The 22,954-nt window shown below is 39.6% G+C and overlaps 1 protein-coding gene across 3 annotated transcripts in view; it reads left to right on the forward strand.

The window, feature by feature from the left end:
* The window catches only part of GRM7 (glutamate metabotropic receptor 7), a 558,095-nt gene that overhangs the window by 316,076 nt on the left and 219,065 nt on the right, over positions 1-22,954 (forward strand). For all 3 annotated transcript variants that reach the window (XM_059716000.1, XM_019499726.2, XM_014604538.3), the window contains exon 5: positions 21,637-21,777. In XM_059716000.1, the coding sequence (XP_059571983.1) occupies positions 21,637-21,777 (141 nt within the window). The remainder of the gene's footprint in view (positions 1-21,636; positions 21,778-22,954) is intronic.

Raw genomic sequence — 22,954 nt, forward strand, 5'->3', positions numbered from 1 at the left:
CTTGAACAGAGAGGCTGTTTTTAGGAACCAGATACCGTGAGTTCTGTTTTGAGCGCCATGCATATGTAGTTAGATGATACTGGCATATGGGTTTATTTGGCCCATTTGCAACCACAGTCCTTTAGTAGCTGAACAAGAGCAGAAGTATAAATGTGGAGTCAATCAAAGGTTTCTGCACCTTAAATATTTCATCCATAGAAACAGAACCAGTGTGTTATTGCTTCATAATGTGGGCCATTTGGGTAAGTTATTGGGTAAGCAGTAGACAAGGACACCAATAGAATTTCTACTAAACCAATGCAAAAATTGCTCTTGTCTCGTATTGATTTTACTACTGATCAGCACTACTAATGTTAACCAGATGATATCTTTTTAGATATGTTCTTAATCCATTGTACTTAGCTAAAACGAGTTATTAGAAAACTTACAAGAGGTAGGTCTTAGAGGTAGAGAGTAGGTGATCTCAAAGAAATAATTCCTTTTGCAAAAAAAAAATGCAATTATCAGTGCTGAATAAAAACAGCCAAACTGATGAAACAGTGGGTTGACTGTGCAATGACACCACCACTGTCAAATGGCAGTTTTAGCAGCTGTTCTTTTTTTAATGTTTACCGTACTTCCACTAGAACTTTGTCCCATTTTTTACACAGCACTAAATTAATTGAAGTTTGCCACACCCAATGTGATCTTAACTGTTTCATATTCAGATTCATGTTGCTGCTTGGTGATCTTTCTACAGCTCCTCTCCATCAGCTCAGGACTTGACTACCTAGAATAATTTGATATCATCTCCAAACACGGAGATTTCACTGTGCCAACTCCCATTTTCACCAAAGCCACTGGTGAACATGTTGAACAAAATTGGGCCTGACACAAATCTCTGTGGGACCCCACTGTTGACCTCCCTCCATCCTGAAAAGTGACCATTTACCCCTACCCTTTGCTTCCCTTTAACCAAATTTCAGTCTAGGAAAGAACCTTCCCTCCAATGCTGTGACAATGCAGTTTTTAAAAGCCTTTTATGAGAGACCTTGTTGATTGCTTTTTGAAAGTCCTAATATATTATGTCAACTGGATCCCCCTTGACCATATGCTTGTTAATACCCATTTTGTATACAAAAAATTCTGAAATGAACACCTAGGTAGCTAAATGAGCTTCTAAAAATATTCTAAATATATATGTGACAAACAAATATAACAGCATTATTTCTAAACAAAGTGGTTTTTAATGTTTTCCAGGACAAATAAGTAGCTACTGAAGACAGAAATTAAATAGGGAAAGGGAGACAAAGTTCCCTAATCAACAAAGTATGTCGTTAAGTTTTCCTGGAAATATAGCAAAAGAAAAGAACAAAGAAACAATAAGTCAAGAGTACTTAAGGCTGTATCTTTGCTTAACTGGTCAGTGTGTGTGTGTGTGTGTGTGAGCGTGAGCGTGTAGCAAAACAGCACACACAATGTAAAACCAAACCCATAATTGGTGTACCATGCAAGTAACGTGGGCTTATCATTGAGAGGCGCCTGTTGTAGTGTTGTTTTACTATAGTTTATTACTTTTCAGATATTTATACGTTAACTAATTTCTCTGCTAATTTCCTGCATCTTATTGTTAATTAAAGCAATTCACCATGACAAGTCCAAATACAAAGTTTAATAATAGACTGAGACAACTCTGATCTGTGAAATTAAACTTGTTGCACTAACAGAAGTCCATAAATCTAAACCACACCTGAACTCTTCCATTAGCGTCTCCTCAGAATTTAAATTATGTTTTTAGCTATGGCAATTATTTAAAATGCTAGTGTGTCAATCCCCAAGGAGAGAGTACTTGTCTTGAGTATTGCCACTTGAAATTTTGGGAAGCCACGCAGATGTTCATCTACTCATTATGGAAATAACGTAGTTAGTTAATGTGTTGGTGTGAGGAGAGGTGAATACAAATTATCCTACAACTTGAGGGCCATTTAAAGTTCCCATACACTGATAGTGCTTTATTCATCAGGAATAAACACATTTCTGATTGGGCCTGTTCCCCTGAATATCTGAGCGCCTTGAATCATTCTCCCCAAGTTTGCTTATGTGCCTAACTTTTGTGAAGGCTAGATCATCCTTGGCTCCCCCAGGCCTTCTTTTGCAGATATCATGCTTTTGCCAGGGATTGCTAAATGAGATTTACTTTGGAAAATTTACACTGACTTTTCACTACCTTGAAGGAATAGTGCTCAACCATTTAGTATTGAGCCCTTCCTGTAGAGAGTCAAAAGCACGGCAGCTTAGAAAACTGGAAGACAAATAAAACAAATTCTGCTCTCTTACAAGTTTTCCGATGTTATTGTTTCAGTTGGTGCTACCAGAGTAACTGCAGAGAAAATTTGAACCAAGAATTGGGAGCAGTACTTATTCAATAGTGCACAGGTCTCTAGCCTACCACACCGAGGCATAACAAGATTGAGAGGCAAGGCATTAAAGATGGAAAGGAAAGCCAAATGGAAATAGAAAACGCAAAATTTCTAACAGCAAGGATGATTAGGAAGTACTTACCAGGGCATGCAGTAGAAATTTTACCTCTTGAAGTCTTTAAATCAAAGTGGGACGTCTTTCTAGTCTTTATATCAAAATTGGATGTCTTTTTAGTCTTTAAATCAAATATGGATGTCTTTTCAAAAGATGCAGTATATTTCAGTTGCAAGTAACTGGGCCCTATGAAGAAGTTAGCAGATGAAATTCTGTGGCATGTATGGTGCAAATCAGTTGAACAGTGCCTTTTGGCATAAAAAAAAAATCTGTCATTTTCTTTAGTTGTTTTTTTGTTTGTTTGGTTGGTTGGTTCCATACCACTTGCCTGATTTCTTGTATTCTACAGCAATTTGTAGTTCAGTATGATTAATGATCAATGTATATAATATGAGTGAAAACTGGCACTCTATAATAGTACCAGCCATGTAAGCTGCTTAGTGACAGAGGAAAAACAGTTCTGTTGTGTTCTTCCTCATTGTGACAGCATGGTTGGATGCAGTTTTCAAAACCCTTATATAATTAAAAAGAAAATCCATTTTTAAAATTCAAGGAGGGATTTATTTTCCCTACAAGTCTATTTTAAAGGAGGTGGTCAAGCAAATCAACCAAGATCTTGTCATTATCTCAGGAGAATTTGAAAGTAAGATTGATAGTGGATTCAGCAGCATCAAAAAGAGTGAGAATTTACTTTCCTGTGTAGCTACATCCAATTGCACAAAATCCAATCACTTCATAAATTGCCTCTGTTGTATCTGCTCATATATTAGCTCTGACTTATTGCAGTTCTCAGTACCCACTGGCTTGTCCACTGAATGGACAAAATCTTTAATTGGTATTTCATGCAAGAAAAGGAGGCACAATATTAAAGACCAGTTTGAAAGAGAATTTTTTACCTAGACGTAAGGATCTAGGGTTAAGCACCACTATGTCAACAGTTTAAAAAATCCTTTCTATCTGTGTGTGTGTTTGTGTACATAATTGTATGCATATTTACATACAAATGTACATAAAATACACAAAAATATTCACACACTCTATAATGGTTACTGTTGACATGGTAACACTTCAGCTACATATTAGAACAAGTGCAAAGGAGAGAGAGAGATCACTACATATTCAAAGCATGCAAATTTAGAAATGTTTTAGAAATAAATTCTAATGAGGCCTAGACTGTGGCCAGAAAATATCTCACCAAGGGGAGGGCAGAAGGTGAAGACAGCTAGCTAGCAAAGATGAAGACTATGAAACTCTGGTGCTGGCTGGCAACTCTAGAAGACATTTGCTTCTCTGACTTGCTCCATTGGGAGGTGTTGCAATGGGATGTGCCTAGCTGACACAACTGCCCACTGAGTTTATTGTTGTAAGTTAGTAATATTTGATTAAATCTATCAAAGCCATGCATCTGTTAGTCTGTATATTTACCTTTATGAAGAGTATTATTTCCCTATGATTTCAAAATCATAGCCTAAGTCTGAGAATTTATCACAGTGCAATAGAAAGGTTTCTCATGTGGCACGAGTCTCAGTTTCTGAACAATCCTTTGTACCCTCATGACTAAATTACAGCGTCTATTGACTGTTAGCACTTACTTTCTTCCCATTACTTTCAACAGAACCCTTTTGTATGCAGGTCATATCTCTTAACCTCAGCTATTCCTTTGCTGCAATGCTGGGACTTGTGACTGCTATATTTCTTCTCTTCGATATACTACTCTAACCAACAAACTCATTTAGGTTGACTTAGTGTATTATTTGATTACCTTAGCTGTTGATCATATTTGAATTTGGGTTACTGCATTTTATTGGATAAAAGGAACTCACCATTTAAACGTTTGCCTAAATTATGTGTAGGGGTATTAGAGTTCAAAGGTGGTTTCCTTTAATTTGGGGGGAGTGCTGTGAACATTTTACCTCTAACAATAACAAAGGAAGGGAAACTTTTACCCACTCCAGGAATTTGGAATCTATTTCTGCCCTTATCGCCCCACACTGTTAATGATTCACAGGCCATGCATGAGAGGTTTGCTTTGATTCCAAGAGAAGGAACTGCCAGAAACAGCACACTACTACATAAAAAGGAGCTGGGTTAAACAAGGAGCTTCAGACAGGAAAGCAGTGCCTGTAGGAAGATGACAACCGACTTCTGTTACTAGAGAAGGAAAGCAACAAGTGAAATATTCCTCATTGCTTTGCTGTGGGGAGCAGTATTGTAACATATTAGATCGTTTCAAAGAGATTCAATAGCGAAATACAGAAAGGAAAGGAAATAGCACACCAGTTACTGACCTAGTATGCCAAAGGCAGATTTTTACTGATGACTAAGTCAAGGCAAAGGAGAGTTCCCTATGGGCAGGGTACCTGGCAAGGAACTGGGGGAGTAGTTGTGGGGAGAGGTTCGTCTCCCACATATGTCACTGAAACTTAGATTTCACCATATTCAGGCAATAAATGCTGTTAGGACAATGCTGGGCACCCATCAGCAAGAAGTGTGTTTCCATGTGTTTATGTTTAAATGGCATGGAGTCTGTGCTGACTTCTGTACCAGTCATTCCTTCCATTGAAGTTTAAGGGGTAACAGCTTACCCGAAGCAGCAGATTTCAGCCTGTAACAACCATCTCTGCGGTTTCAGATGCAAAATTTTCATGGACTGTGAACCGCACAGTTTTCTGGGGAAGAGGGACTTCATCTTACCATTGTTCCTGCTTTGTTGATGCCTTGAAGGCCTGAGTTTTCTCCATAACCTTTCATTTTATAGGGAAAATGTCTTCTTCCTGAACAATATGACCTCCTGGGGGGATTATGTCCAAGTCTGGTATAATTCCAGGAAGAGCAGATTGAATATAGAAGGGGCTGTTAGTGAGACTGTCAGCTCTTTGGAACAAAAACTGACTTTTTACTAGAAATGTGCATCATGTCTTTTACAGTAAAAGCTCAATCTCTGGGATGTCTAGCTGCAGCTATGGTATTAAGTATAGAAGTAGTAATAATACATTCAGATTTACTTGCTAGGCCTTGCATCAAACTGATGGTCAAGACACTCCAGGTGCCACTTATTTGAGGATCATAAAATGGAGAGTAATGAAGAGTAATATAGCAGCAGATTACGTAACCTTTTTACTGCAGGAGTGTCTAGACTCCAACTAGGTCGAGACCTCATTGTGATAGCTGCTGTACAACCATGAAAAAAATGATGATAATGGTACTTCTCCAATTTATAGCTATTCTCAGAATAGAGTGGCCTGATAATTTAATATCTGTGATTTGCCCCAAGCACCAAAATCTTCTGTATATGGTCTCACTGCTCTATATAAAAAACATCTCAAATATGTGACACCAATAAGAATATCTTTCTTTCATTTTCCACTGACATGTCTATATTTTTAATTCTTTATTTTACAGTTTTAAAGCATTTTTATGACACAATGCTAGAAAGTTATTAAAAACACTCCATAGAAGTCTCCTTTTTATTGGGCAAGGAGGTCAAAGAGTCTCTGTAAAGTATCTTAATAGTTCTATAAAAATATGTAGTGTACTGCTTAGACAAGGTAATGCAAATGAGAGATGGGGGGAATTGATCTCTTTAGTCACTCCACATTTAAAATGTTCATCCCAGAGTTAAAGTTATTAAATAAAATCACTTTGACTTGAGCAATCAGAGAACTATTTGAGAGAAGTTGTGTCCAACTCACCTGAAGTCAAGTAGCTGAAGTAATTCATGACTTAGCTGATCCTTAGCTTTGCATGTGTAAATAAAGTTTGTGTTTTGATTGATCTCCATCTCTGTAAAAACATGTAGTTACTTTGAACAGAGCAGAGGTGAAATAAGAGAACAAGAGAAAAAGCAGCATTTGAAATTGGGTCAATATGTTATATTCAGACACAAACGGCATTGCCTGAAGATGAAAACACTTTACTTTAGGCACAAAAGAAATAAAGTAGGTCAACAATTTTGTTTTTAAATTAGACCTGATTATTGCCTGCTTTATATAACAACTGTCTCTAACAGAATGCCCCATAAGTTGTGATTGACTCATAAAAAAAAAAAAAAGATGTGTGGTAGTGTAGATCAACAATATGTTGAGTAATACGTGATGTAGAACTTTTAAATTAAAAAATCTGGCTGGTTTGCCTCAGTGATTTCACTGCAGCATAGATCTCCACAGCCAGCCTGCATTTTAAAACGAGAGCATTACCAGTGGCTAGATAACATGCCAGAATCTCAACTGATGTAAATTCATGGAGCTCCGATTAACTCAATGAAGTCAGCTGAGTATCTGGCCCAGCATTTTATCTCCACATTAGAAAAAAATGTTATGAGATGTATTCACTCCCCCATGCCCCCACCATCTCTTATTAGCCACTCTTTCCATCTGAGAAGAGGCCTGAAGCCAACAGGGATGCTGTTGAGCTGCGGTAGCGGGACAGACAAAGAGCAGCAGTTCAGCAGATCATTCCTGGCTTATATAACGTGTTATCCATTTTTCTTATCTGCAGGCTGTACTTTTCTTACCAGCATGTGCTTGACATGTTCCCCATGATAAATGCCTCATCTGTGAACCTTTCACTTTTCTCCGTAATACAGCTGACCATGGAAATCTATATCCTTAGTCTTGATGCTTAGTTTATCCTTTAAAGCATGTTTAATTCCCTCAGCCTTCTCTGCCAAGGAGGCAGAACATTATGCTCTGAGGCAGAAAATAGGCAAAATATAACATCAGATGGAAGAGAGACATAAGATTAATGTTACAGATAAATCTTTGGAGGTCTTTTTGATGCTAAAAAACACCAGTCATCAGGCCTTATTTTCCTGTGTAGTATTTGGCTATTGTAGAGATTAGCACTCTTGATGCTTTTTTTCAGGATCCCATCACCATCTGTCTTTCCTCCCTAGTGAATCCCATGCTTTAATCCTATGTGAAAATGACAAATAGCCGTGTCCACAGTTGCAAAGGGGTGTTTAACATTGTGTTAATTTTCCAAAAGACAGTTCTTGGAGGGTAGAAGGGCAAGTACTTTCTGGTGTTCTTCATTTTAATATTGTAACCCTTTTTATGAGTGTTAAAAGCTGGAGGGAAAAATGCCTATGGGGGGATATGAAAGAAGGAACAGGAAATGGGAAAGAAAGTCAACCAAAATGCAAATGCATATTAGTCACCATTTTTAGAAAGTGATACAGTTTCTTCATGGTTTCATTCCCAGGCGTTTAGCTGCATGTGGCGTGTGGGAGTACCCGAATGCCAGAATGTGAAAGTATTTTAAAAGCAAATGGGGAGTCAGAAATGCTAGTGATTTACAGCCTTGGAGACTAAAGGATCTTTTTTATCCAGAAGGCAGGCACAGTGTAACATTGAGGTACTGGTGCACACATCTCCACAAAAATACCTCATGCCTGTTCAGATGAATTTGTTCCTTAGACTTATGCTTGCTGCTCTGCTGAAACTGTTGGCCAGGATAGCAGCTAGTTGCATCAAAACAGCACCACAGTGTGATTTGTCTACATGAACCAGAATAAAACTAGATAATGAGCCCATTCCATCCTCTTGTACGTAATATGTCACGTTAGCAGTATCAGGTGTTAATCATGTGCCTCTGTGGTCTTATTGCTCTGATTTTATGATATTCACAGCATAGTCCTCAGTGCAGTTTGAGTTTAAGGATCACAGTCAAATAGACACATAGCTACTGAAAGGGTAAAACATGTTATATAGTTTGTTAAATATTTTAAACAAAAACTCCTACCCCTCTGGCTACAACAACATTCATCCACAGTGTGCTAGCCTAAAGGTGGCTGCTAAAAGTTTTTTCCAATAAATCTGAAGTCTGATATAAAGGCCACTTCAAGTCAGTGGCAAGACTCCCTCAATACCAGTGGTCCCTGGATCAGGCCTGAGTGACTAGAAGAAAACTAATTCAGTCCACTGCTTTTGTTGTTAAGTGGGGTGCTTTGGGATATCAAAGAAAGTAAATAATTAAAATAAAAGTGAAGGGGGGGGGGAGGAGGGTTGGAGGGACTTATTTTTTTCCAAATCATCTAAAGGATTTAAAATAATTGAAAAAGAATCCAGGTGCCATTCACTTTCAATAGACATGTCTACACGTTCATTAATGTACAGTAGTCACTTATGCCCTTAGACCAACACGGCTACAACCTACACCCCAGTAGTCACTGTGCATTTAATTTAGTACTTCTTAATTAAGTACTAACTAAATGCGCAGTAGTTACAGTTACTGAACAGTAGTGCTAGCACACAGATTTTTTGTGATGGTTACTGCACAGTAGCCTAATAACATCATGTAGTAGCTTATTAGCACAGTTTCTGACCGGCACACTACTGTGCAGTGTTATTAGGCTACTGAGCAGTAAGTGTCTCATGTAGACAAGCCCAGTGAGACATAAATTGCTAAGTGCCTAAGCAACTTTGAAAACTGAATGTCCATTAAGAACCTACGTAAGTATTTGCAAGGTTAGATGAAAATGTATTTTGTCTCTCTCTCTGTGGGGCTGGTCTCTCCTTCTACATCTCACCAGTGACCTAGCATCTCATCTTTTTATTCTTTCTTCATCTGCTTTTCTCCATGTACTTGACTACATTAGTAACACTGGTGGAGAATAAATGAGCCTATTAGATAATACCATCTATTTATCTGTAAAAATAACCACTTAAAATCATAAGCATATAAAGTAGATAGGAGATTTATTTTCATTTGTAAAATTCCATAAATTTTGGCATACAGAATAGGTTTTCCTGGAATAATTAATTTTCTTAAGTGTAGTATATGGATCATATTTATGCATTATTATAACATGCCACCTGACTATAATAGAAAGCCACATCAATTGTCAGGAACTCTTTTTAATGCATTACACACTTCAACAGCCTATTTTACACCATCACTTTCATACACCATACATTTCATAAGTTCCTGTTGCTCCGCCATCCTACCCCACACCCTATGCCTGGGACTCTCATTTCAATTTTCACCAGCTGGCCGGGACTGGCCTCCAATCCAGGCCCATCCCAGCTAACCTGGGATGTATTCACCCTACTGATACGGAACCAATAAGGTATATTAGGCTCTCATAGTGTGTCCTCAACATATACTTATCCCAAGCATACCTATGAGTTGCTATGAATGTCCCAAGAGCATTGGGAGAACGTCAAGCGAATAAATTACCCCTAGGGTTCATTGGAAAATTATTTTTGCTCCTTGAGCTGAGCTATAATTTGCTGTCTCATCAAACAGGCTTGGTATCCACATGGAGGTCCAAGTTCTACAGCAGCAAGGCTAGGATTCCTTGCAGTTTTTTAAACATCACAAGATTGCATATCTTTTTCTGTGAGGGTTCAAATTGCTCTATCTCAAGGATTTTGAGTCTTGACTTTGCTAATTTATAGGCTTTGTTTGATCTTTCCCTATCTTCAGGTATTTTAATTATTCTATGAGCCCAAGAGTTGCAAACATTGCTGCTCAGTTATATCATGGTACCACCTAAAGGGCCAACCATTCAGGGAATCACAGTTACTCTACAAGATCAGGGGATATGAAATCTTGCAGGTTATCATACATTCTTAGGGCCTTGTTACACAGTAATTTTGGGCAGCTCCTGGAGCTCTTAACCCCTGGATTGTCTACATGTTAACACCTTAAAGTGGTTTTAAACACTTGTTATGCAGAACAAAGTTACACCAGTCCAGGGCAGGATTATCTCTAATCCATACTACCTAGGTCCTGTTACATTAAAGTGTGGCCACTCCTCACAGATGTAATGCCCAAATTGAAGTTCTCCAGTATCCCAGGATCTCTGACTCCCTGACTAGAGCAGGGATAGAAACCTGTCCTGGTTCACCAGCCCTTTAGGTCTGGGACAGACATTGCATAAACCGGTTTGACCCAAATCAGTTCAACCTGGTTAAACGTAGTATCAGACTCATGTCAAACAAGTCTAGCCATTTTCAAACTGGTTTATGTGCACGGAACATCTATTCTGTTACAAGTTTAAACCAGTTTCTGATCACTTAAGCCGGTTTATGTGTAATGTCTGTCCGTAGCCCTAGTGGCAACTCGCAGCTACAGCTCCTAGCCCTGACCCTAGTCGCAAATCACAGCTGTGCAGGTCAGGGACAGTCAGAAAAGGTTTCTAGACTAAGGGTGTGACTGCTCCAAAATCCAAGCTAGCACTAACGCTGATCAACATTTGTGCTGCATACAGCATAAGGTGCAATAAGGCCTTCAGATGAATCCCTCATAGTAGCATAGTTACATGACTTAGGGTTCAAAATATAATAATACTGAGGAAATGGAAACACTATACTGCTGAAGCAGCTGACTCTATTTGAGGTTAATCATAAGCTTTTCAATACGATTTCTAGTAGTTATATCCTTTTGAGCCTTTCCCATTATACTCCGTGTATATTTAGCAGCTACTTTGGAAAGGAAAGCAAACATTGTTTTTACTCATTAGCCATCCATACAGTATAAAGTTTGGAAATAGTAAAAATAATACACAAACAAGATTGCTAAAGTGTTTGTGTTCCCTGTTAATTGAATTGTATCTTTTGCCCCTAGATGCATACAATTTGCTTTGAAGTACGGTTAGTTCAATTACCCTTCCCAAAATAACTGTGTGAAAGAAAATTAAATAGTACAGTTTGAGGGCTGGCATATTATAGCAAATCTCTAAGGGGGGGAGTGTGGTAAGAACTGCATATTAAAACCTGCCAATGTAATTCAAACAGAACAGTTTATGGGAAAGCAAAATAAACTCCGCAGATTTTAGGAGAAGCTAGTGTTAGTTCTGGGGGAGTGATTCTCCACCACTGTGCTGCGGCACCCTGGGGGTCCTTTTAAAGTTGCTGTGGGGTACTCCCCAGTATTAGCACTATATAAACACCTACACATGCTTTGCAAGATAAACCCAGAGATTTTGAATAGGAATCGATAGCATCAAAAACATTCTGGCTTGTTGGTGTCTTTCTGAGGCTCCTGGCACACATTACACTTAAGATGTGAACAACCAATTAATGCAATTAATGGCATGATAAAACAGGGAATAAGCCTAAATATTATTGCACAAAAAATGTGTAATAACTTTATGGGTGGTTCTTGTCACACCATTAACTGAACATATGGCCAAGCTGGCCCAGTGAGCCCAGTCAGCTGATGGGGGCTCCCAGCCACTGGGGTGCACCATATGTCTCCAAGGCGAGGAGCCATTAGCTGATCCAGGCTCCCAACTTTGGGGGCTGTGAGCCGTGATAGCTTGCTACTTGCTGGTGCAAGGAGAGCCCGGGATCATGATTCTGGTCTCCTCCTGCACTAGCAATAAGGGGTGAGGGGATCTGATGTTAGGTATCATGCATCATATCCCATGGTACCTTTACTTGCATGTCAGACAGAGGCCTAAGTTTCTTGCAACACAAGAGCTGTTCTACTATTTTTCCATAGCCAAGAAATGAGTGAAAGCTAAGAGCTGGCATTTTCTAAGGTGGGCCTTCAGTCTAAAAAGTTTCAGGCGCACAGGTCTAAACAAACCGGTCCAGATCTATATCTAGTATAAATATATTGGAGTAGCTCAACTAAAATTAATAAAACTTTCCTAATTTGTACCAGGTGAGAATACAGTCAATGTATAATTCTGATTTTACTGCATCATGCATCAGGGTAAACTTTTACAAATGTGTCAAAATTTCATTGGAAAATTATTTCAAAACTAACTCTTTTGGTGTAAAATTTTAATTTGATACATTATGCCTGGAAAATGTCTTGGATAACTAATGGTTTGCAGATCATTTGAAAACAGTGGTTGCCTGTATTCTCCCACTGAAATTATACTCATCCTTAGAAAATCTAGTATAACATGTCCTGGAGGACATGTTGACTATACCACAAGCTTTGTAACTATTCCCAGGGAGGCAAGGAGGATGCAAGAATTCATACATGGCAAGGAAAGGGCTGGCCTTACTTCTTTCTCACTTAATGCTCTGCCCGTGGTTAGAGGGGGCAGAGAGGGTCAGCAATGTTTCAGTAACAAGAGTGAAGAGGCTCTCCATCAATCCATTCTTCTGGAAGGAAGATTTTGCAAGTCCAAGCCCCATTCCCTCTTGTCTTTACTGCTGCATCCAACTCCTCTCTTGAATCCTACAAGCGCATGGTCTTACCTTGCAATATATTCATCTTACTCGCTCGTCATTCCGACTGTATCACTCTTTGTGTTTTAATCACTCTTTGTTCCATATTTTCCACTGCATAAAGTCCAGCACTCTGGTTCTGTCCTACAAAAACTTTTGAGCACCTGTTCCTCCCAACGCTTCCCTTCCTGGATTGCATGTACCTTTGACTTTACATTAGTACGTTCTGTCACTTTTCTGCTCCCCTACAAGCATGGGGGAACTTTACACACTGGGCAAATCTATACAAGACACAACTACGCAGTGGTTACTGTGCATTTATTTAGCACTTGTTTATACTAAGTACTAAATAAATGCACAGTAACCACTTAGTGTTAAATATGTAGTACTCATTTATACTTGTACTTCCTTTTGGAAGTACTAAAGCATGGCTCAGTAACTGCCTGTACTGCCCCATGTGCACTGCATGTGGTTAGATTTTACTACTTCACTGTAGCAGCACACTAAAACAGGGGAGCACGCTGCTATGGTGAAGTAGCTGCCAATCATCTGTAGACTCACCTGACCGCTACATTTCCATAACGTACCATATGTTGATGTAGTGTGTCACTACAGCAACGTATGGCGACATGTAGGTGCACCCACAGAGTAGCCATTATACGCTGAAAAATATCACCCTTGTATACTACATTCAACTTCAGATCAAATCAAAAGCTTTTATTGGCAGGGGAGATCTGTACAAGTGTTATCAGTTGGTAAACGTCAGTTATAGTGAATGTCTGTCTAGAGGTGGAACAATACATCAAGCATCCATCCTGGCTATGACTTTCAAAAATAAGTGACTGTGTTTTCATCCCATCATTTATTGCACGGTACTCTCCATATCTTTGTTGTTAGCGGGGTGCAAGATCCTACATGTGTTAGAGAAATACTCTCTCTGTCAACTTTCTTCTATGGTTATACATTTTTCCATTTGCTTTTGAATGGAAAAGTCTATTACTGATAGAACCTGATGCAAACCCATTTTAAATCTTTTTCATTGATCACTATGGCTGTGCGTGCTGGGGTGCCCCCCCATTCCCTGCCCCGGCTTGGCGACTGGTGCCTCCTGGGCCTGAGGGAGGCACCTGGGCTCCCCTCACAGCTGATCACTGATCTGGGGAAGGAGTGCGGGGGGGCCCCCCAGCACGCTGCCCAGCAAACCCAGCAGTGGATCAGAAGTACTTCCAGTCCACTTCCACGTTCACTGCTGTGCAAGCAGAAGGGCCCCCCACACTCCTGTGGGATGTTCCATCCACCCCTTGTGCCTTGTACCTCAAGGTATGTAGAAAAAACATTTAAAACTATGTCTATGGCCAAATTGCTGATTCTCTGAATCAACATTGAATCTTCAGATTTGGATTCAGCCAAATCAAATCGGGGACAGTGATCCAAATCAACTAATCGAATATCTGTTCCCGATTTGGGCCAAATCCGAATCTGTTTCGTACACCCCTACTGATCACTCTAATAAGTTTTGGATCATACCCAAAGAGGGGGAAGGCTTTTTTATCTACTCTTTCCTTTCCTTGTCTGTGGAGAAGAATACACTGTTGTATGTTTTTATATCTCCTATCTCAGTGGGTATATATTCATTCAGTGACCTTTCTGTCTCCTGTTTTTCTTTCTGTGGTTTTTAATCACTGATTCTAACCATTAAATGTATATATGTTTTGTATATTTTCCTGTTTCAAATAGTCTAGGACCATGAAGTATTTATTAACAGATACTGTGATTCTAGATTTGTATTTTTCCAGGGGTATTACATTTGCCTTTCAGATGTCCATCTTAGCAAATGCGTACTGTTTGATTTTTTTTTTTCAGCAGGATTATTTGCTGAACTGTTTTGGAAGTTAAAAATTGTTAAATCTTGAGGAGTTGTTGCTATGTAGGAGTGTTTTATGTTGTGTTGTTTCAGTTTTTATCTCTCCTTTGCTACATGGTGTAGGGAATGTAATATGTGAATGTTACTTGAAATATTCCCTTACACTTTCTCTTTGCTGATAAATGAGAGGAATTGTTTAAGTTCTTTCCAAGTGCCATAGATTGAAGAATTCCTGTGTGAGTGAAGTGTTTGATTGCAAAACAGCAGGTGTAAAATTTCTATTGGTTTCTTGTCTCATTTGTTAGCTGGCAGTTCACAGTTACAGTTCGGTCCCCAATTTCACTATTGTGGCATACAAGGGGTTTGATTATACTGTCAAATAATTATAGGAAGGGCCTAGTTGAAAGGCTGTAGATATCCAGTGGCTTTTTATGGCACAGAACCTTGGTAGTACTTTTTCTTTAGTGTTTTTTGTAGCTATCCTGAAGCATCCCTGATGCATTTATTGTGAGACAGAAGTCTATGCAGTTTATGGTGTGGTCTGATTTTATGCCTGCCAAATGAAACTTGGTTTTTGGGGTTTTTTTTGGCTGGTTCTGGAAGATCACTGTATTGCTTTTTTTCTAAACTGATTCATAGGGGCACATATGCTGCACTGTGTCTAAAGGGTAATATCCCTGGGAGCAGAGTTGTTTAGTGGTAGATCCAGGGTTGAGAAAATGATTAATATTGCTGCTAGGTCAATGATATGCAAATCTAGGATAGGATGGAGAATTCATCTCTCACTCTCAATCCTTTTTACTGTTTGAAAACATCCATTTGTGCATTCTCTAATGTTATCCTAGTGTGGTAACTTAATTCTGCTATGTGTTTTGCCTCTGACTCCATCTTGTAGTGGAGGGTGCCAGGTAAAACCAGTTTTGCATAAGCATTTTATAATTAGAGGGAATGTTGGCTACTACCTCAAGATTGTCTTTATCTCTTTCCCATGGGATACTTATTTACTGCACCTGGCAACTGCAAAACCAAAAGGAAACTTGGTTTCACGTGGTTCATAGGCAAGTTGTAGCACATATAACAACTTGCTACTCCCCTGTATCCACTGGAGTCTTGCAGTGCCAGCACCAGCCGTGAACCCACAGCAAGAGGGAGAACTTGAACTCTCAAATTTGTCTCTCCAGCTCAGCTGCACTAACACTTGTCAGTATGCCTCCCAGAGTATGACACATTTTTCAAGCTACTTCATTAGCAATGCTCTGCTTTTGTTGGGCCACAGATTAGCATAACTGGAATACATGAACAATGTATTTAATAAAAGGATAAAATATCTACTCTAGCCTGAGTCAAAATATTGACTACACTCCTGGCAGGGGAGATTAAAATATTGACTTTCCACTTGATTTTTCATAAACAAAAACTATGATTTTTCTTCATAAAGGTTAAGTGTCTGCAATTACTGGGGCAGGTTAAGAAAGAATACCCCCCCCCCCCCCACACACACACACACCTGTTGTTAAGACATGCTTATTATGAAGAGCCTGGACCTTCTACCTTGCCGTGTGCTATTTTTTACAAAGTAAGACTTACCAATGAGCATGCTAACTATTCACAGTGTTTCTAACATCTTTCATTCCAAAGATTTTTGAGCTATCTCTGTAGATTGAGCACTGCATTAAATGGGGTCTGAATCCCAATGCCAGCTTTGCAGTGGACTTGTGTCATCTTAAGCATTGTTAGAGACAGACATATGGCTGGGTGACCAGCTGTTCCATATTTAACAGGAAAGCTCCAGATCTAGGAGCTATGGCCCAGTGTCCCCAAAGAGTTCCTGAAACTGGACTTTTGTCCAAAATTTAAAACATTGGTCCTGACTTGATCAACTGACTCCAAATATCCCCAGAGCGCCAGTTGTGTGATGTAGCATTATGCTACCCAGCAGCATGTGCACATAGATATACTGCTCCTGTTTGGGGAGAGAGCCTATGTCCGTGAGTTCTTCACCCAGCATTGAAAATCAGCTCGCGGGCAAAAAAGCAACACCATGCAGCAGTTAAGGAGCAACCCAAAATGAAACTGGAGGATTACCTAAGCTGGAGGTGGTCTGGCATATAAGTAGTTAGAAGCCTGGGGTTTGCATATTGTGTAAAAGGCATTATTAGCTCCACTTTCAAGAGTCCTGCCTTGCACACTGCTGCTTGGTACTGGTGTAGAAGGAAGAATGCCACTCACTGAGCCACTATATCCTACTATTCATCTAGCGTAATGTTCTCCCATCCAAGTACTGAGCCTGCGTTACCCTGCTTAATGTGAGTTCTAAATGGATCTATAGCTACAGGTAGTAAAGGAGCAGCACTGAAGCAGTAGAAACAGTGACTGCTTTCTGTGATGATCCCATTGTTCTGATACCATTAGGGTATGTGCATGTGGGTATTTGAAAAAGGGAATTCCCATAAGCAAGTGGGCATTTGCACTACAGCCTATTTTTCATTAATACTAGAAAGGGGATCAGAATATATCGATCTCGTTAAGCTTTTCGCTTTTGGTTAACATCTCTCTAATAGATTATCTGTTCGCTACAGAAAAGGTGATGGGGAGGCTTGTATTATGTGCATGCTGTTTTATTTGCCCCATACAATCTGTTTCCTTACCAAACAAACAAGCAAAAAATGGCCTGGGGGGGGACCAGAGCTAAAATGAAGATATGGACTGAAGCAAGATATCATTCACAGGCCAGCCACTGTGTGCCTGAGGCACACTGCACCACTGCACTTGGCAGGAGAGTTTTAATCCTGTAATGCATGACTTGTCTTGAGAGGTTAGTGATCACAGATAGACCTTGCTCTCTCATGCTATATGAAGTCCCACTAGTATCTGGCATTGTAGTATCACCCAAGATGAGTATTTGCCAAGCTTTTGGCCCAGTTGGCAATCCACTTTTTTTTGTTTTTTGTTAGCTTGTTTTGGTTTTTATCCAGTGACTATCTTGGTTGTGGCTGTTATTGGTGTTACTGTTACTATTATTTTCATACCACTCTCTCTTGTGAGCTTTATTTGTTACGCAAGTAAAGGTCAGATATGTGACATCGGACCAATATTTTGGTTGTACATGTATCAATTTGCAAAAGATTCCTGCTGGCTTTAAAGGTGTTATCTCAAGTCTGGGGAAAAATATTTTTTTGGAACCTTCAATTCAGTTCAGCCTAAGAAAGGGGTCATGCAAAATGATCAAAAAGTCTGGGTTATCCATCTCTCGGTGGTCTGAAAGTTTGTTGGATGCAGAATTGGATGCTACTAGGTTTACAGCGATCTTTTTAGAGGTTAGATGAGTATCTAGCTGGGGTCATCTAGACCCAGCACTCTTTCCTGCTTATGCAGGGGGTCGGACTCGATGATCTATTGAGGTCCCTTCCGACCCTAACATCTATGAATCTATGAATTTTTTCCAGTGCAAAACTGTCCCTTACTCTAGCCTGAGTAAAATCTATTAAAGGGTGTCAATTATATGGACATAATTAAAATTGTTAGAGGGCATTTGCCCTATATTAAGAATAGCATAAATGTGTTCCCAAGTTCATGCTCACAAAATAAACCTTGGCTTTCATTTTGCTTGTAAAATGGAGGGTTTCAATTTAATTAAAACCTACAAGGACGATGCCAGAAACGAAGCAAGCAAAATTAAACAATCAAAATCCTGCGCATTCGTTTTGGCAGTTTAAACCTCAGTGCTAAGTGATTATATCATTCTGATGATCCTTAACAGGAGGAAACAATGATCCGCCTTGGCTTACTTAGCTAGCTCATGAAAACTCCAAGGTATTTTTGTATGGTAATTCGTGCATAGAGTTTCTAACTGTAGGGGGAGCTTAGCAGGGTATGTCAGTACCCCTAATGCTTTTTCTAGCCCACAGGAATTGTATAGTATGAATACTGGCATATAGCTCTGGGCACAAAAAGGATTTCTTGATTTGTTGTTCCATGCTATGAGTTCTTAGTCTGTATGATTTGCAAGAATCAAAAATAGTAAAACCATGGGTAGACTATGTGTGTGATCAGGGAAATGCACAAAGCTAGGAGATGATAGAGGAGAATAAGGATTAAGCAAACTCTACACTCTCCTATGTTAGATCCCTTCACTCATCTTCTTTTATCTCTATCTTTCCAATTAATGGCTTAGTTGTATGCCTAATTGAAATCAATCAAATGACTTCATCAGCTGAAGCAGAAAAATGGCCCTTGCATGGAGTTTTTAAGACAGGGGTCATATATATATATACTCAAAGGCTAGGGACAGAAATTACGCATAAACCACTGTAAGTGATTGGAAACTGCTTCAAATCTGTAACACAACAGAAGTTCAGTGAGCGTAAACCTCTTTCAAAATAGCCAAAACCAGTTTAAGATAAACTTGGATGGATGCAATATCAGACTTAATTGATTCAGGTTAAATGGGTTTATTGAATTTCTGTCCCAGATCCCCTTCAGATTCAAGTTAATTCATAGTCCCCCAGCATCCCAGGATGCTTTGTGCCTCCCCTCACAACCTTCCCCCCTCTCACAGGGTGGGCAGACTAGCCTTGGCCCAAGCGGTTTGCTCCAGCTGAGCAGGAAGGCATGCTCTAGTGTCCCCCAGCTTGTGGCCTGGGCCACTGCAGGCATGTGGGGCATTTCCAGAATCAAAAGCAAATATCTGTTCATTTGTGTATTGGTTCAGTCTACGCAGCTTAGACTAACCTGTGAAGATTGAATCTATTCAGCCTCAGGCTTTTTGGTTGTCTCTACTTAGCTTAAGAGATTTCTGCATGTTTAGTATCCATAACTGGGGTCAGACTTTAAAAGAGCTCTACTGCCACTGAGGAACATCAGTAAAACCAGATTTCCAAAAGCATTTAGCATTTGATCAGGTGGGCTTTTTGGAAAACTGGTGTCAGTTGTTAGAACTGAAACTTTCCAGAAGTTTAGCTCCACAGAACTGAGCAGTCATATACCCCTTTACTATGGCACATGCTGTTCAGGTTCCTACTTTTATTGTCTTCTGCTTTCTCCAGGGTTGCATAGGCAAGGGTTTAATTACAAGACAGCAACCTTAACTCTTTACCATCAGAATATTATACAAGTACCAACCTCAGCAAAAGGCTTCTTATGAATTTTTGCTTACTGCCTCAGTAGTAAAAACAAAGAGCTCATCTACACATGCACTTTAATGCATATTAGCCTATTTTAAAGCTTATTAAAGCATCACTAAAATGTGCTATTTGGCTAATGCACATTAAGCGTAATTTAAAAACCATGCGTTTTAGTTAATGCAAATTAAGACAAGCGAATGCACATTTCTGTAGTACCTCACATTGAAGGTACTAGATTTAATGCACATTAACTAAAGCTCATTAATGCACATGTAGATGCACCTGAAGTAAACGTCATAGGAAAATGTTACTTCAGCATGCACAGCATTACTGATTCAAAACATTGGGAAAAAAATAATCAATTTATCTCTGCAGCACCTGCAGAGTTGCACCATGTGCAGCCAGAGCTGGGAGTCCCTCAGCTGATGATACTTTCTGTCCTGGCAGTGCCCCATAGCTGTGGACCCTGCCCTGGAAGCTGTGGTGTGCTGTCAGGATGGAGAGTCCTTCCAGCTGCAGGACTCTGTCCTGGCAGCCACAGGACACTGCCATGGCTGTGAGCTATGGGACTTACAGCTGTGGGAGCTTGCTACTTGCTGATGCAGGGGGAGCATGAGATGATGATCCCAGGCCCCCCCTGTACCAGCAATAAGGCGTGGTAGGAGTTGATGCTGGATTTCGCAATCACAACTCCTGCCATGCACATGTGCCATGGCAGGAGGCATGATTGTGTGGATAGTGCATCAGATCCTATCATGCCTTTTCCTGAACATCTAGAGGGGTCCTGTGAGTCTTTTTTGTTTGTCCTTCCCACATAATCACATGCCTCCAGAAGCTGGGACTTTACAGAGACGCACAAAAATGATCATAAAAGTTGCAGGAGTCATTACAGACTCATTATAAAGTTGCAGGATCTGTCAATATTACATGAATATTCAGTAACAATTTGCATTTCCTCATGGCCAGAGCAAACAAAAGTTAAAATATCAGGGCTTTTGAAGCCTTTGGCAAGCAGCCACAGAGTTTTTATTTTATTTTATTTTATTTTATTTTGTTGAATCAATTCCTCTGCTAATAAAATAGTGTTGTATGCAGGTTGCCTGAGGAAGGCTGTTTTGCTCTTATAGCCCAGAACATTGTCTGTGGCTAGATTTTTCTCTCAATTCAATAACAAACAGGATCACAAACAGAACCTTTACTTTTTCACATTAGGAGGTATAATGTAAGAGTCAAGTAAGCAGAGGTGATTTACAGCTACCTCTCAAATGTTTTTCTCTTCATGTTGACCAAAATGGGTATCAAGCAGATGAAGAGGAACTATGTAATAAGAAAACATGCTTTCCTCAGGACAGAATAACTTATATAGACAGTGGACAATGGATGAAAAATGAATGAGAGTAAAACCACATCCTTTAGAGGGCTGGCAAGGTTAATTATAAAATCACAGTTCCATTGATTTCACTCTAAAATCACTAAATCAAGGTCAAGTCCGACCCAAACCTAGCACACCGTTGGGCTAGTGTGGTTAAGGCATGCCCACTTCCATAGTCAGTAGAGCATATGAGAATGATGAGGCTAACACCATGTCAGGCTGCTATTGGCTCTCTAGTCTGAACAGTCACAAAAGCATTTACAGCTGGGGAGGGCTTTCAGATGAAGTATATACTCAAGCTCAAATCTATCCCCTAACTGCCCTGCCATTGCAGCACCCTATAAAGTCTTAGTGACCCATCCATTTTCTTGTCTAATATGAACTTCCTATCTTACAGGCATCTTACTTAACAACTTATAGCATGCAGCAGAGTAATTGATTTGTAAAATGTAGGCAACAATAAAAGGCATGTCACTAATGTCCTTTTTCCTTGTTAGTCTGTCTTTGCTAGGTTGTAGACACGTGCTGTGCATTCAAGCAAATGTATGCAACATATTTGTTTTTCGGGTTGTGGTAGTATTGGTAAAAGCAGTGCCAGATTTCACCCTTCTACTTGTCTTCCTCTTTTAGGGTTTGATACGTATTTTACCTCACGTACATTGGAGAACAACAGAAGGAACGTGTGGTTTGCAGAATATTGGGAGGAGAACTTCAATTGCAAGTTAACAATCAGTGGGTCAAAAAAAGAAGACACAGATCGTAAATGCACAGGTAATTGTATTCACTTCACCCTTCTCATGCTACCCTACGTGACTTGCATTGAAATGATTGCATAGCTGACGCAAGGAAGCTTGGTTGGAAACAGATTGAAAAAATAAATTGAATTTTAGTAGTTGTAGAGAAAATGGAACAGGAGCATAAGCCTTGCAGGACAAAAGAAATAGATGGAGAGAGGCAAAAAAGCATTCTTTTCTATCTTTTTTTTTTCTGTCAGTCCATTCAGCCATAATTGGCATTTGCCAGTGATTCCAGGGATACAGAAGAGGTCACCTTGTTTTGAATATTTGGGTAGTGGGTTTTTATTTACGTGTTTCTAGATAAAAAGATGCGTAAGACCAAATATTGATTTCTGTCATGAAATGACAGCTATGAAATATAAAGTAGCTGCTATATTAAAACATTTGGACCATGTACACACTGTATAGCAATGATTCAGAATATTTTGGATAGTGATATTACAGTCAATAGCTCTGTTTGAACTTACCTGTTGATGAAACATATCTGTAGAAAATATAATGCTATAGGACAATGTGTTCTAATCTTAGGACAAGTAAAATATCATCCAGAATGTTATTCTAGTAAATGTAATTTAACAGAAAGATGAGTCATTTTTTCAACCTCAGTACTTCAGTACAGGAAGCCTGACCTACAGCCTTTCTGGCTTAAATTTATGCTGTCTCCATTAGTCCTCTGGATCACCTGTGACTATATCTCTTTTCTTCTTACTATCACCCAGTGTTGGTCCTGATCTATTTAACATATACTCCGAGTCTAATGGTTTCCAGTAGGTTCTCTTCATGCTGAAATTCAGTTTTATGGTATTCTTTCTAGTCAGATGCCAGCATAATACTGGTAATATCATAGGAATATAGGACAGGAAGGAGCTGTCCAGTTCCTTGCATTTGCAGGCAACTATTGACTCAGTGATTCCTAAAGATCACCACTTCAAATGCTCATTTACAACTACAAGGCACAAAACCAGTGGACATCAGGAACACACAACAACATGCCATGCCTCTGAGCAGGGTAAACAAGACCACTGCCAATTCCAAATCCTTGCCAGTCTGGCCTATGGGAAAAAAATCCTTCCTGACATCAGATGGGATTAGACTGAGCAGAACAACCAAAACCTCTAGCCCAGGGGTGCGTATCCCCTGGCCCATGGGTG

Source organism: Alligator mississippiensis, chromosome 12 (assembly GCF_030867095.1).
Source record: "Alligator mississippiensis isolate rAllMis1 chromosome 12, rAllMis1, whole genome shotgun sequence".
In the NCBI taxonomy this organism is placed as follows: domain Eukaryota; kingdom Metazoa; phylum Chordata; order Crocodylia; family Alligatoridae; genus Alligator; species Alligator mississippiensis.